Source organism: Aspergillus tanneri, assembly GCF_003426965.1.
Source record: "Aspergillus tanneri strain NIH1004 chromosome Unknown AapTan_4_pilon_pilon_pilon, whole genome shotgun sequence".
Taxonomy (NCBI): domain Eukaryota; kingdom Fungi; phylum Ascomycota; class Eurotiomycetes; order Eurotiales; family Aspergillaceae; genus Aspergillus; species Aspergillus tanneri.
The window spans coordinates 4,230,372-4,246,126 of NW_022984631.1; the positions used below are offsets into that span (position 1 = coordinate 4,230,372).

The 15,755-nt window shown below is 45.2% G+C and overlaps 4 protein-coding genes across 4 annotated transcripts; 2 read left to right on the top strand and 2 right to left on the bottom strand.

The window, feature by feature from the left end:
• Window positions 1-1,795: 1,795 nt before the first annotated feature.
• On the top strand, window positions 1,796-3,076 carry ATNIH1004_006572 (uncharacterized protein; the record flags this gene model as incomplete). The annotated part of the gene is made up of 4 exons (XM_033571199.1): window positions 1,796-1,993; window positions 2,071-2,402; window positions 2,495-2,810; window positions 2,945-3,076. The coding sequence occupies 4 exons, from the start codon at window positions 1,796-1,798 to the stop codon at window positions 3,074-3,076; spliced, it is 978 nt and encodes a 325-aa protein (XP_033427231.1).
• Window positions 3,077-4,976: 1,900 nt separating this feature from the next.
• Window positions 4,977-5,501, bottom strand: ATNIH1004_006573 (uncharacterized protein; the record flags this gene model as incomplete). Its single annotated transcript, XM_033571200.1, has 2 exons — window positions 4,977-4,997; window positions 5,058-5,501. 2 exons carry the CDS (start codon window positions 5,499-5,501, stop codon window positions 4,977-4,979), a joined length of 465 nt encoding a protein of 154 aa, XP_033427232.1.
• A 1,857-nt stretch (window positions 5,502-7,358) lies between these two features.
• On the bottom strand, window positions 7,359-9,339 carry ATNIH1004_006574 (MFS transporter; the record flags this gene model as incomplete). Its single annotated transcript, XM_033571201.1, has 3 exons — window positions 7,359-7,641; window positions 7,697-8,815; window positions 8,900-9,339. The coding sequence occupies 3 exons, from the start codon at window positions 9,337-9,339 to the stop codon at window positions 7,359-7,361; spliced, it is 1,842 nt and encodes a 613-aa protein (XP_033427233.1).
• Window positions 9,340-14,604: 5,265 nt separating this feature from the next.
• ATNIH1004_006575 (uncharacterized protein) lies at window positions 14,605-15,267 on the top strand (the record flags this gene model as incomplete). The annotated part of the gene is made up of 3 exons (XM_033571202.1): window positions 14,605-14,704; window positions 14,797-15,032; window positions 15,262-15,267. 3 exons carry the CDS (start codon window positions 14,605-14,607, stop codon window positions 15,265-15,267), a joined length of 342 nt encoding a protein of 113 aa, XP_033427234.1.
• Between the last annotated feature and the right edge of the window lie 488 nt (window positions 15,268-15,755).

Genomic DNA, 15,755 nt, shown 5'->3' on the forward strand with positions numbered 1-15,755 from the left:
AAACAAAAGAGGATGACGAAATGGAACCAAAACAGAGCCCTACACCTTCCAGGCGACAAGACAACATTTGGTAGGCTGATGGTTGGTCAGCCTCCACACACCACACTAACAAACGGCAGAAAGTAGGATGTTACTGAATAGGTTCTGGCTAAAGAAACAGGCGTGAGGGTAGTCTTATTGGGCTTTCATCCCCACAGCAGAACCTCAGCGTGGGTTACACTCCCCCCGCCCCCCCCGCAAAAAGGAACTCTGCCGCGGAAACCCGTCCCAAGCCATGCCCCTCTTTATTGACGGCTGCCCAAGGATGCATTAAAGTGGGGCATAGCACGAGTCGCCGGGCGGACCCTGGGGGTCCTTCTGTAGAAAAAAGTGCCTGGCAGAGTACTACGTAATTACACCGGGCGGACCCTGGGGATCTTTTCTGTAGAAATAGGATTGGCAGAGATGTAGCCCTAGGCTTTATGTTGACACTTTTACGGTCGGTACAGGCGTAGAAGCGTTAGCCATAGTAAGATAAAAATGTCATCTATGTACAGTACATAAGTTTATCGTTTGTAGTCTGAACCAGACTTGAGATATACGGCTCCCGTCTTTTGTCGAGAATTGAAGAAGAACTGTTCAGATACAACGAAGTGAATTTGAAACAAAGATACATAAGACCCAGTACAGCAGAAATACAGTCGAGATTATATGGGCACCTAAGTAGAATACGCGTGAATTGAGACCTTGTCAAAATTACAAGTTGTTAATCCGAATTACGAGGAAATACGTATACACACCGCCACTAACAGTCAGCTACAGATCCCGAATTATACAATACGGATGGTACGCAAAATACGACATCGAAGAGGCCGACTTCCACATCCCAATTCGCCCAGGAGATGAGTGGGAAACAGCCTTTCGCTGCAAGTAAGCCTCATTTGACAGGGGCTTTTGCAGGATATCCGTCATGCACGATATGCCCAATTCGTCTGAATCTCTGCCGATCCAATACTGGTGAACAACCTAGCCAAGATCGGGGCTAGCTCTGTTCGGCAGGAGGGTGGACACTGTAGATTCTGCGAGTGATGCGGGCCGGCTGTCTTGCCGCATCCCGAAAACTGGAGCTAGGCCCTAGTCTCACCACAATTCCCCGATTTGGCAGGTAGCAGGTATAGGCGATTGCACAGCGTGAACCGAGTTCAACATTTGCACCTAGGCGACGCTCAGCTGATAACTGGCAGCGGTTACCTTGTCATTCTGTCTGCCCTGTACTCTCACGCCCAGCGCATCAACGGCGCGGTCGGAAAAGTTCAGGACCCCTGTCATGCGAGTTGGCCTTCAAACTTGATATATATAAAACCTTTTCCTAGAACACCCAACCGCTAGTCGTGTTGACGATGTCTGCTTATTCTGACTCAGCCGTGAAATTTGACCACAATGTAAGCCAGATTACGCAATGCTTGCTTCCGCGTGACGGAAAGACAACCCGCCAGAAGCGGCCTCGTTTAGCCTATATGATTTATGACAGGCTCTCTGAGCTTACCGGAACTAATCGCCTCTTCCCCGTGGATGCTTATTGGACTGGTCGTACTTGCTTATGAAGATAATACCGTCTACGAACGTCATTGTAGCTAGCTAGTTCCTTCGTTACGTCGACCCTTAATTTCCCTTCTGGGTATATAAGAAAGAGAACGGCAGGCAGAAGCGAGGAGATACTGCCGTTCTACACTTGAAAACAAACTTCTTAGATCTTAAAATCTCAGCCCCTTGTAAATATCATACTTCAGAAACTCCAAGCCCACCATCAACAGACATGGTTCGAATCAGCGTTGCAAGCAATGGCACCGCGAACCTCGCGAGGAAGGATGGTGTCTATGGGAAACACAACGATGAGATGCACACTAACGTTCGAACATTAGAAGTAGATTTCGAGCTCTTCTTTGGCATTGTGCCCTCCAATGTCAATAAGAGTTTCTCACTAACTCTATCTGAGCAGAGTTATCTGCCTAAGGTAGGGTCTCACTAGATCTGCTGCATGTTTTGGTGCCATTCTTCCGCATCCGTGGGCTGAGTCATACATATATTCAGGTTGACAACCCTCGTGCCGATTGGGCAGTAATCGCGGCCTTCAACTCCTTCCAGGCTTACCAGCGCGGTCAGCTGGGCAAGGTCCAGCGCTTCGCCACAATCGGTACTGGCTCGGGGACCGACATGATCGCTGCACTCGAAACCTTTCCTGATCTCGAGTTCGGGGCCATGACCGATTTGCATCAGTCTGTGGTTAATGCTGCTAAGCGGAACGTTCTAAATGCCACTGAAAAGTCCGCTCCCTGTCGAGCCGTTGCCAAGAGTATCTATGCCTCTGCAGGCGATCTCCTCCTCCCGCTGAGTGGTCAGGAGGCTTTTGACTTAATCTATGAGTACGTACCAGGAGGTCAGCCCTAATTATCAGCAGCAGCCAACTAAATAAAATGGCTAGGAATCTGCCGAACATACCTCTCACAGCCACCAGGAGCCTCGTCGATGGCCAAATGTCGTCGACATTCATCGGTGATCGGACGGCGGATCGAGTCCCGGCCCATGTCTCCGAGGCCCTTCTAGATCTTCACTATATCTGCTTATACCAGGCCAGGGTGACGCGCCTTATCAAGCCTTCGGGCGCTATTCTTTCCAGCATGGGCGGGAGAGTTCCCGTTCAGTCCATGCTAGACATGGCTGACGCTGCAGGGTACTCAGGCAGAGTCGTCTCACTGGCGTGGAAGATCCAGAGCGAGCCGGAGACGGTCATTAGTGAATATGCGGAGAATCAGAGAAAAGGGTCGGGCAAGGTAGGCTGGTGCTATACGTCTTGTTTCTTCATAATACTAATGAACTGATGTAGTACTATTTCTACCCAACGTCAGCCTTGGCGGCGGCTTTTGGAGATCTGTCCCCGGCTGCTGCAGCTCTTCATGCCTCACAGATCGAACAGAATCTGCACCACCATCGTTTGGATGCCGAAGCGGCGCTTGAGCAGCATTATGCTGGTATTGAGATTGGCCATACCGTCTATGTCATGGCTAGTGTCCTAAAGGGCGCCTCCAACTTTGTTTAATTATCGGAGCTATGTCAGATTTTTATACGTATATAGATCTCGTTGCCCTCCTAGCTTGTCGTATATTATAACCGCACTAAATATTTGTAGAGAAAGATCTCGAAAAAAGTTGGCGGCACCGCTGCTAAGAAAAGAGGTCGAAGCTGTCATACAACCACCTCAAGGACATCAAATTCTGCCTTCTTCAACGTTCGATAGCCAGTCACGGAGGGTCTGTCTTCTCCAGAGAAATATCCCACTTCCTGATGGGGAAAGAGAGCACTTTCAGGGTCCCAGAGATGCGCACAATCTGGGTCCAGGGCCATGCGCGCCGTACTAGCCCCTGACCCGCTCTTCCACCTGCTGATAGTCCCAACTTCTCTCAGGAGGCTAGTGGAAAATATCATTGACAGTCTACCCCATCGGGTCCGGGGAGTGCTTACTGGATATGCGCCGAAGTATTTTGTCTTCGCTTCGTGAGGTTCAGCTGTGAGTTTGGCGGCTATCACCACACTTGTAATCTCACAGATGTTAGGAGCTGTGCGTGGTGATTTAGGCAGGGGCTCTTCTCTGTAGGCGGAGGTATTTTAAGTGGCTTTACGGCGGAGTGTGTCCGTCATTCAGGAGAATAGCACAAACGGGGGCATGACCACTCTATGGCCCGTACATATTCAATTTCAAGGTGCGTGTTAGGATGGTTCAGTCTAGGAAATACTTGTTGTGTATAGAGACTCGATCAAACAAACTATAGACTTTCATACATGGAATTTATACTATATAATATCATATTGTTTTGAATTAATCTAATGTTTATGCTTTATAAGGTCATCAGGTTCTCTATTAGAATAAAATCAATCTTGTGGACTACAACAATGCTTCAAATGTATCAGTTACCGGCCTTTTGGCTGCAGCTCACCGGGAAAGCGGACGAGACAGGAAGTAACGAAATGTTGTCAATTCCAAGCGTAGTTTAAATTCCTGAGTCTTGCCAATTTTACTCACTGAACAGCCTTGGGACGTCGGAGAGCCGCACTTTGCTTCGATAGCCTGCATCATTCGATAAGTTTGTGCCAAATTTCAGCTGGACTAAGATTCTTGATTTGTTTGTCCGCTCTCCCCTAATGATTAACACCAAAGGCGTTGCACCTCCTGCTTTGGATTCGGATTACCTGTAGGAAGGATTCCGCTTATGTCTCTTTGGGAACTTCCGGCTGTGAGTTCCCTTATACTTTTATGATCTTTGGAAATGGGACGACGCAAGAAATATGAAATTTTCTACGTTGATTTTTATCGAATAACGCAACGTACAACATTACGATTATGGCAGTTAGACTTGCCAACGGCAGTTATACTCGCCATGGATAGCATTACAAGTGGAGCTAAAGAAAATCAAAGGAGTGTGAAAACAGGGATTATCCAATATTTTACCTGCTTTGTAATGAACCCAATGGTTCCCACATAACAGTGTTTATCGAGCATCTTGGCTTAGATTACTGATAATATATTCTTGTATGTCGCAAACTAGAAATTGTCACCTACTCGGACTTGATACCAATATAGTAATACAAAGTAAGGCAAGGCCACTGAACCGTCCTCTCCCCACTAGTAAATGTCCATTCGGTGAGATTCAGGTCTGGTTGATTTAGTAGGTTTTGGATCTCTACTGGAGTCCGCGTTCGGAGGCAGGATATAAACCCATCAATCCAGATCGTGAGGGGAGTAACGGGAAGCACAAAAGTAAAGAAAAGATAAATTGAAGAGTTCCAGTACCAGACAAGGGTGACAAAGTAAGCCCAAAAGAACACCAAAGGCGAGTACAGGCATGTTTCAAGCTTCCGTGCTGTAATTTCGAATATGCTATGAAGGTATTAGAGTCTCTTATGCGGTAGAAACACCAGAAATTACCCCATGTGTGGAATGCTTACATGAAAGCATCGGCAGACTGGACAGTACTCCTTAAAATACCCATGGCATCAGAATCATTAAAATGATGAAAACATACATTAAAGAGTCTGCATTCTTTCGCCTTCGAAGATGCTTTTGTAAATCGATCAGCAGCCCGAGCATCAACTGGTTTTTTGATGTATGCCACGTTTTTCTGTTTCTTCGAGATTCTCCGCCACTCTTCAAAATGTGGGTAGAGATCGGTTAAAATGAAATGAACAGGATCTTTGCCCTTAGACTGGAGTTCCTTATTCAGTTTGAATTCAAGCACTGGAGTGGGTCCCCCAGCACCAGCACAGACGTCGACAACGGCATATGATGATAGGTCCTGTAAATGCTCCTTGAACACTTCGCATGCTTGTGTCGCAAGACTACCGTTGCTCCAACCGGGAACTTGTAGCTGCCAGAGCTGCGTAAGGGAGAACTGTTCGTATTTATGCAACCATGACGGACACCATGTTTGATCTCCAATCTCGAAAAGTTGTGATCGTGGCCAGGACATGGTGAATGGTGTTCGTTTTCATGGGCACTGATCTGAAAACTTGCAGTCGTCAAGAAGCAAGGATGGTGGAAAGGAAGATTTACGGATCATGTCGACAATTAGCTAATATGGTAATATTGATTATTCAGCACCTCTCTCGGTCAAATGTTGTTGATGCAACATCATCAGATGGCGTATATTTCCTATATGAGTTAGTTTATATTCTTCGTTTGTTTACCTCGCCTTTATTATAAACGCGAGATTTTTTGGTAGTTTAGTTGAATCAGAGACCTTATTCTATGAAGGATCGATACTTGCGAATACGCGTATTTTTATGGTCAACAGAACATTAGGGTGTTAAGGTGACCGTAAGTTATAACGTACTGACGACAAGAATGGGTCAATCTTACAAATTATTCAGCATCCGCTCGGTCCTTCCTTTATTCCATTCTTTTTAACCTTTTTTTATTCTGTTCTCCTAGGATTGAATTAGATAGAGGTCTACCTTACTTTTTGTTACGGAAACGCTATGATCCAGCCGACTTGGCGGTGTGGAGTATCTGACGATCCATTCTACCCCTGAACCCTTTCGTTAGTTGAGCACCTTTCAGCTCCTACGCCTGGCCAAATTGAAGAAGCTACAAATAAGATTTTAAGCTGTAATAACACGCCATACGCGCCACGCGTAGTTGGTAAGATGTGGGTTTATCACTTCATTAAACGCCTCCCAAAAAGCTTTAAGCTCATCAAACAACATCCTATCGAGAAACAATGCCTCGACGCAGAGTATATCGGCGATCTACAGCTCTGGTTTAATATTTTAAGCAACACGTCGCATTACTACCACCCCCAAAACGTCGATAATTTCGACGAGACTGGTTTCCAAGTTGGCTAGGGAAAACCTCAAAAAGTCGTTACAGAATACCCCAAACGTGCGTCTAATATCCCTACCGCCGTCAAATGCATCGCTGCGTACCGGTGGGTAATGTTACTGTTCTTTATCCTCTCCGGCCGTCACGAGCTTGAGCGGTGGCACTTTGGTCAACCAACAATTCCCAATAATTATATCACTAGTCTCTTCGAGCGGCTATATTAATAGTGAAATTGTATTTTAGAGGCTCCAGGTTTTTGACTAAAAACCAAATCTCGCGCAGATGAAAGCAAGCCTCGGCTTTTACTTTTTAATGGCCATAAATCTCATTTAACCTCGAAGTTATCACTGTTTGCGAGAAACATAAGATTATCCCCTATAGTTTCCTCCAAAAACCACACGCCTTGTCTAGCCACTCGAGGGCAAGCCGTTTCTATAAGCACTACGTTCGGAAGAATCACAAACCCGGCTGGGAGGGTCAGACTCGGATAAGAGAGATTTTCGTAGAGATATTTCTAAAATCTGGAAAGAAATCTTTAAAACTAGTACGACTCGAAACGCGTTCGCCGACCTTGGAATTTGCCTAATTCAAGCGTCAAAAGTAGTCGATCTACCCGTTAGAGACCAAGATTCAACTCCTAATATCCACTATCTGGAAAAGACAGCTAAAAATACAATTAAATCTCGCAAACGACTCCTTTATCAGTCCAGCAATGCCATTAGCTCAAAAAGATGCCAACGCCTTTATTAAACAGCGCGACGAACACGAGAAAAGAGAAACAACGGGAGGCAAAGCGGACGCGAGGACACCAGGGTAAAAACGTCAAAAAATACCAGAACACCACGTTAGGTAGAGAAATCGCCTTCATTGCCGCTAAACACAGAGCTTGAAGAAATCGGACAGCCTCCTTTTTACTTAGATTCAACGCCGTCGAGATAGAAAAATAGAAAAAGGCTTTGTTTTTGGGTTTACGGTGTGGCTGCGGGTGGGTGACTTGTCACAGGTACTAGTTCCTGGCAGTCTCGTCAGGTCCCTCGACAAGCTCATTCTCTGCAATCTCCGTCACGCCAGCCTTTTCATAAATAGGCGCAAATTTACTTCTCATTCTCAGTTTCTTACCAAAGAAATAAAAGCATATAGGAATCGGCACAAGAATGGTGGCCAGGCATCCTAAGAGCGTGGCAGCCCACTGAATCCCCATGTTGTTGAACATCTGCCGTGAGAAGAGCGGAAAACTGGAGGCCAGTAGTGAACGGCAGAAAGTATTTGCTGCAATTGCAGATGCAGCACTATATCCTGTTAGATTCGCAGGAAGCACTGCATTAAGGGGGTGAAGGAACTCACAACATCAGATATGTGTCGATAAGGTAGTTGAACAATTGGATGAATACGATCAAAAGTCCGAAGCCAGTGAAGAGCCCGCTCAACGTGGGCACAATCCAGGGAATGCTACCCGTGAATCCGGTCCAGCCAAACCAGAAAAGCCCGACAGCGAAGAGGATGCCTCCCACGATCACTGGCGGGAGACGCCATTCTGGAACGGGAATACCCCCGTTCGCCTCTAACTTGGCATTATATCCCCTGCTCGAATAGATGCTATAGGAGCCTGCAATAAGCAAGCCCACAACCATGCCAAACAAAGGCAGTCCGCCTACACCCGCAGTCATGCCATGGACACCCTGAAAAACAATTGTATACGCCGTCATGAAACAGTAGAGCAAGCCGTAGATGAAGCTGAGATATACTGTCACTGCTAAGATCAATGGTTCCCTGATCAGTAGCCGAAGCGGACGTGAAAAGTTGTTGATTAGTAACTCTTGAAGATCAACTTCGATTTCCTCCTGTTTTGCGTGGATGCCCCAGTTTTTGGTGCGCCGGCGCAGCAGGGCAGCCTTGTCGATTAAAACAACCGGCGGATACGACTCCTTCAGAAAAAACAGGTTCAACACAAAAGCGAAGAAGCCCATGATCGCTGGGAGGTAAGCTGTCCATCGCCAACCCAGGTAGGACGTATTGATAAAGCCACCGATGAACGGCGCCAGAAGAGGCCCGAGAAAGACGGTACTCGAGAACATGGCGATCGCGATGCCACGGGTGCGGTTGTTATATATGTCCGAGAAAATGGCCGCTACTACGGCCAGTGGACAACTGCCGAAGATACCGGCGAAGAACCGGCATAACATGAGAGTCTGTATATCCTTGGATGCTGCTACGCCGATATTAAATATACCAAATCCCATCATACTGATAATGATGGGCAAACGACGGCCCTTGAGCTCGGATAATGGGGCCCAAATCAGAGGCCCAGAAGCGTAGCCGATGATATAGAGGGAACTAGAAAGACTCGCAACCTCCACGCCAACCCCAAACACCCGGGCAACATTGTTAGTCGAAGAGCCAAAAATGGCGGAATCAAAAGTGGAGCAGATGCTGGTGAACGCCAGAATGGTGCTGATGTAAGTTCTAGAGAAGAGGTCAGCATTCAGCAAATGATTGCAATGCATAAGCTGCGTGTCATCCATAGCATAAAACGGGGCTATTACGTACTTTCTTCCTAATGGCCAGTTCTGGGGATACAACGGGTCATCTTTTCCGTCGAATTCTACAACATACTCTTCTTGAGGGGGTAGGAGTGGCGGATAGGGTTTACCAGCACCAAACGGAGGCAAGGGGGCTCTGGAAGGTCGTGCCTTGACGCTTTCACCCACGGTCATAGCATGCTGCAGTCGTTGGGTTTCGATCCGGCTCAGAGAATTCGATGCAGCTGTCTGATAACGCTCCAGGTCGACTTCCGTATTACGTGAACGGAGTGCGTGAGACCGAGGATCATAGTCCACCGAGCTGCTCGATCCTGTTGACTGGCCAGTATCTTGCCATGATTGCCTATCTGTCTGGTCCGAAGATATCGGCCCTTCCATACTTCTCTCAGGTGAATGAGGCCTGGAAGGGGCCTCAACTTGATTCTCACTTTGATCAACAGTTGTCATAGTGGCCGATAGTAGGGATGCTTAACCTGGTGCTTTACATGCAGCCCATCGATGCCGGTCACGCTTTGACAAACGCTTTGACAAACAAGAGGAGCAGATATGTGCCAAGGTAAAAGTTTGAGTGCGGGTAATACGACCTTCCGACTTAGCCGTCCAGACCCACTTCGTTGAACAGATGGTTTGATCAAGATCCGCTTTAGCTCTAGTCGTAATGTTCCCATTTCCTAGTACTGTATTGTTCTGTCATCTTGATCATACTACCCCTGCATTAGGATTAGACCCAAACGGGACTGTGACATGCTTTGGTAACCTATGTATCTTACCTAATGTATTACTAAGAGTTAACTAGTTAGTTAAATTAACTTAACTTAGTTAACTAACTTTTAGTAATAACTAACGTGACCGGACACCGAGCGGTCCCCACCAAACTGCGCACCCATACAAAGCAGCCTTTTAAATTGACCAATATCTCAACAAAATAAAGTAATTTTATTATAATTAAGACAGCATTAATTACTAGGGAATTTGAGTCTATTATGGCCTTGTTTATTGCAATTACTGCAGGTTGGTGGCCTTCGTGGTGCTTTTAATTGCCGCCTGTTAGGATTCGGGTTCTCTGCCGCCCCTCACCGCCTGTAGATAGTGTAATCACAGCTAATTTAGTGTGACCGCGGAGACGGTAGATAAGTGAATTGGGAGCCAGATTTGGTATTACCAAGTCTAGTTGACCTTTTTGCAGTGGCGTGGCAATTGGGTGTACCCTGTAACCTAGTCTTACCCTTTTCGGACTAAGGAGATTACAATAGTATAGCTCCGACCTCGCGTCACTGTTTACGATCTTCAAGCGATGTCTTCGTCATAGAATCCAGTTGTTCCACCATGCTCACGCCGTGGCACCGCCTTTGTATTTCCTCCTGCTCGCGAGCTCTTTACTGCCCTTCTTCCCCTGTTAGGCTTCCTCCATTCTGTATAAATATTCGCGGTGTTAATTGCATTTTTTATTAATAACTATCACCTTCCTGGAGCTACTATATTCTCACCAGGAATCACAGTATCTCAACCAACTGAGTCTCTTGCATTCCTATCTAGGTGCTCAACTATCTAAAGGATTCAGGGGTTGAATCGATCGTTAGATACTGTACTTCGCACCACCAAGTCGGGCGGATTATAGTGTTCCCGTAACACCTTCAATAGATGGATCCTTATCCATAGATCAGTGATACTAGCTCATACGCGTATTCAGCTGGCCGACAAGTTCTATCCCCTCGTCCGGTGAAATATTCATTTTAGCGTGGTTTTTTTGTATCGGTAGTTTGATTGGCCAAGATATTATACCGCTTCTGGCAGAATGATTTTCTGCCGGTCATAAAGCTACCACATCAACGCGCCCCCTACGCGATTTCGTTGCATATTCAACATCAAAATCAATAATATGGAGACCCCCCCTCCCTCACAACCATTATTGGATACACAAAATGATATTGAAGCTGAAGCTGAAGCTGAAGCTGCAGCTAATCAGAGTTATCCAAGCAAGGCCCCAGACCCCTTTAAAATGCTTCAAAATCAAGACCTTATTGCCAGAATTCCCGATCCGAAAACAGTGAAATTTAATCCTCTTCCAATGGACCCTCCACAGGGACCTAAGCTCCGGATACCACTTGGATATGATACAGACAGCCCTTTATCACTTTTCAAGCTATTTTTGCCTGATAACCTATGGGTTACTGTCGTACAAAATACTAATAATTATGCTGGAGCACAACGGGTTCGGGGAGGGCCCAGCGAGCATAAAAGACCATGGAGAAATACAACAAGGAGTGAGATAATGCTTTTTATAGGGGCCCTTATATATATGGGAGTCCACCGAGAGCCAGAAATAGGCCTTTATTGGAGGCAGGATCTTAATCAGGGACCTCAACATACAATCCCTCGCTATCTTAGCCTTATTTGGTTCGAGCAATTGAAGAGATATCTTTATATATCCCAGGCTGAGGTTATTGACCGATATCCAAAAAATTATCTTGATGTTGAGCCTACCGAAGATAACCAATTAAAGTACGGAATGAAGCATTTAGCAGAGGTCTGGTGGTATAAATTAGACCCAATGATATCACAATTCCGTACTGCATGTAAGCGATATTACCTCCCTTTTTTAAAAATATCTATCGATAGAGTTATAATAAAATGCTGTGGCCGTTTATTGCATACTTATAAAATGCCTAATAAACCAATCCCACAGGTAAGACACCTTTGTTAGTATACTAAAGCCATTGCTAACTTTATAGGGATATAAGCTATTCGCGCTTGCTGACCACGGCTATATTTATACATTTACCCCTGCTAGCCGATCCCTGAGCCTTCAAGAAATTATTAAATATAAAGACCTCACACTTACTGGCTCTATAATTGCTGAAATGCTTCGTCGCCTACCTAATAATCCCAATTACTATATAGTCTTTCTTGATAATTACTTTACCAGTATCTGTCTTTTCAAGATCTTGCGAAATCGCGCTATTGGAGCCTGTGGAACAACTCGGAGCCGTGGAAAGGACTTCCCACTGCTAATAAAGCATCTTAAAGACCGTGATATTAAGCTTGCATGGAATACAATGTGTGCTATACCAGTGGAGGATGTTCTTTGCTTTGCATGGCAGGATAATAATCTTATTACCAGCCTTTTAACTGTCCATACAGTTGATAAGACAACAGATCTAATAGAACGTGAGAGAAAGCGTCCAGGGAAGGCTAGTACCAGTGCAAGTATTACCCGGCCTATTTTTGGGGATCAACACATCAAGAAGTTACCAATACCCACAGTGATTGATGATTATAATTATTATATGGGTGGTGTTGATATCGCCAACCAACTCTGTGCAGAATATATTACCCACCGGCCAACATTTCGCTCCTGGTGGCCATTATTCTACTGGATATTAGATACTTCTGTCGTAAACGCATATAAAATATGCTGTATTCAACGACAGGGGCACCAGCAGCCATATATATCCCAGCGAGCCTTCCGGGAGAAGCTTTACCAACAGCTTTTTGAATATATTGTTGACTACCCACGGCCGGCACAACCACGTCCATATAAAAGAAAGGCCTCTGTGGAGCTTCCTAAATGCTGATTGGATAGCTCACTATCACATAAGCTGGTTCAAACGACTAAACGGTCACGTTGTATCTGGTGTTTATATATTCAAAATAAGCGGGTAAAGAGTAACAAAGATCAGCAACTTCCTGGGCCTTACTACGTTGGATGGCAGTGTTCTGACTGTCAAGTGCCACTATGTCATAATCGCTCTGGCTGTTTATGTGATAGGGATTTTCATTCCTTAGTTTTCTAGCTAGTTGGTGAGAAATTCGCTTTATTATATATTTTTATATGGTGTTTTGAATCATTTTATCAAGAGTAGTATTGGCTTTAAGGCGGTAAACAAAGTAGCAAATCAAAACATTAGCTTCATTCAGCGGTGAAATGCGGGTGCCAAGACCGCAAAAACACGCTAAAATGAATATTTCACTGGACGAGGGGATACTGTTTTAGTACCGCTGGTAACCCGGCCTTTCTGCTTGCCGCCTACTGCATGAAGTTCGATCCTAGAGTCTATGCGGTAACACAAAGGGCTGACAACCACTCGCTTCATTATGTCTCGTGAATATCTGGTTAGGTGCATGTGTAAATAGGTAAGGGGTGGCTAATCTTAGCAGTGTGATAGTCCAACTTGGCTTTGCCCCCATTTCTTTATCCTCCCAGTGTGTACTTATGAGGGAAGGATTCTTTCAACTTTGGGCTTTAGTATAGCTTGGATTGGAGGCGTATAGTAATTGGGATTCTGAATACATTTCTGCGAAGATCTCCCAATATGTCTTACTCTGTTGCATCTATTATTGTCGAGTATGTATCTTTTGTGTTGTGATATCTCTAGCAGTAGGATTACAGCAGTGTTCTTGCGGCCTTAGGCCAACTAGCCCGATATGGAAGGAATACACAACAAGCTCTTCCCTATGTACACCCTTGCACTTTCTAATCTAGCTCTATGCATGCACTATTTAACTTCCATACAAGATCTTATTCTTTGCGGCAGTAAATTAGTTAATTGATAATCAAAGCCATTCCTAATTATGGAAGACAATCATCCCAGCTGGAAATAACAAGTCTATGGCCCCCTTAACTTTCATTTCTAGGACCTTAGTGAGCAGATTGATAGTTCATTGATCCACTGCATGGTAAGGAAACACGGCCTGCTCCGAGTCTGTGATAGGTTTCCCCAGATCCATGTCAAGTAGACAAGTATCGTTCTGATCTGGGGGTACCAGCGAGAGTGTATTGAGGAAATAGTGTTATTCACGGTGGATTCCAGAAGTTACTGATTGGGCGTTGCTTTTTATTCAACTAGTGGCAGGCCTATTGTTCTTTGTGCTAGCTGGTGGGGACTGAAAACATCCCTTCCCTAGGAACAGGTGGTCACTAATCCCAGAAGGCACATCGCACATTTTGCAAGACAGAGTGAAACCAACGGTGGTTTATTGGGCAAATCTAGGGGTGGTCATTCTTTATTCCAACACGTCAAGTTTACCGTGGTGGCTGTGGTCTGCCTAAAGTAAAGAAATAAAAATAAAGGGCTGGAATAGCGTCGAATTGCAGAAAATATGATAGAGATCGGAATCATTGAGAAGCTTGGAGATTGATCATGCTGCACTAGGAAGAAGGATCCTCACAACTGTTCTTATAATTATAAGTTCATACAATATAGAGTGCAAGAAGATGTCATACTCTGGTACAAACTTCCTAGGTGGGTCTACAATACTATCTGCATTTAATAAAGTAAAATCTTTTCTTTGGGGCTAGATGGAACCATGATGGAGAAATATTCACTTCTGCTATTAGTATATATTCACAATGGCTAAGTGGACCCATTAAGAAAAATCCATGTTTATAGTGCATTAATCATGGAGGACGTTTGATCATTCATTCTCATGGGTTATGGAGAGAAATAAGTAGGTTGATCTCTTGTTATAATCCACTTCTTCACAAGTATTGGTAAATAGATACATTTTATGATTTGTTCCAGGTCATAGTAGACTAAAATTCACTTGCAATAACCACACAATATCATTCCTCCCGTCTATAAAAGCCACGAACTTCCCCGTAGTCCTTGGCCTCATATCTTTTCTCTTCTTCCAAATGACTGCACACCCTTTCGTTCCAGCTACTTTCTCAAAGTTTCTTTCTTCCTTTAGTTGGACAGCTCCTTATCCAAAATGAAGGTTTACAACCTCGCTCTCTTCATGTTGGCTGCCTTGGCAACTTCCACCAAGGTTACCTCCAATGGAGGTGAGAGCTTTGTCTCCAAAGTCAGAGGTGAGTGCTTTCTTCGCTTCCTTTATTCTATCCAAATCCATGTGCAAATAACCACCTATTCTCGCCCGATTAACTAACACAGTCAATTTCAGCCGTCACCCAACCCGACGAGCTGAAGCCTGAATCGATCACTGCCATTATGCCGGATACTCTGGTCGAAGGAGGTACGAACTGGTCCAAGTGCCGTAGCGCCGGCAGCTCCGATGAGGACTGTTCCAAGTCTGGTGCCTGCTCGGTAGGGGTTTGCTTGGGGCCTGGCGATTCGCGCAGGCACCACGCTCGTGAGATCCGGGCCTATGCGCCCCTTGTTGATGGGGAGGATAACAAGGTTGGGGGCGAAGGTGTCTCTCTCTCCGATGGGATGGGGTTGCAGAAAAGAGATTCACGCTGCCGGGGTTGGTGCTCGAGCGACGCGAATTGCTGCCATTCTGATACTTGCTTGGGAAATGTTTGCTTGGGACCTGGGAAGTGGCCTTGAGTTATGGAAATTTATTAATCTTGACCGAGGGATATTGCTCGGATGATGGGATTTGCCTTTGGCAATTGTTTCCTACTAGAGCTGATGGACAACGAAATGTGCATTCTGTTACTTGTAGGCAGGGCATGGGAATTGTTTCGGAGATAGGTTTTTGATATCTTAACAGCGGTAGCAATCTACTCTCCACTTTCTTATATCTTGTTTGAGTTAACTTTCACCCCGAGCCACTTTCATATATTAAGCACAAACATAATCATTTATCCACTGCACGTACAACATCAGAACTTGACGCTATCCATTATACTCACACTACCATGATCATCAAAGACCGAAACTTGTCCTGCATCAAACGAAATAGCAACTAACCGGGTCCAACAATGACTAGTACCACCAGAGGTACTGGTGAAAAAACCCAAAGAACCTGCATAAGACGGTAGATACTCTACAGAGCCAAACAATTTTTATCCACTAGACACGTATGACAGGAGTCTAACAGGACGTTTACTCTCCGCCGAGAGGCACTACTAAGATAATACAGGCAATATAGGGGTGTCTGCCAGCTTCCCGCTTTCT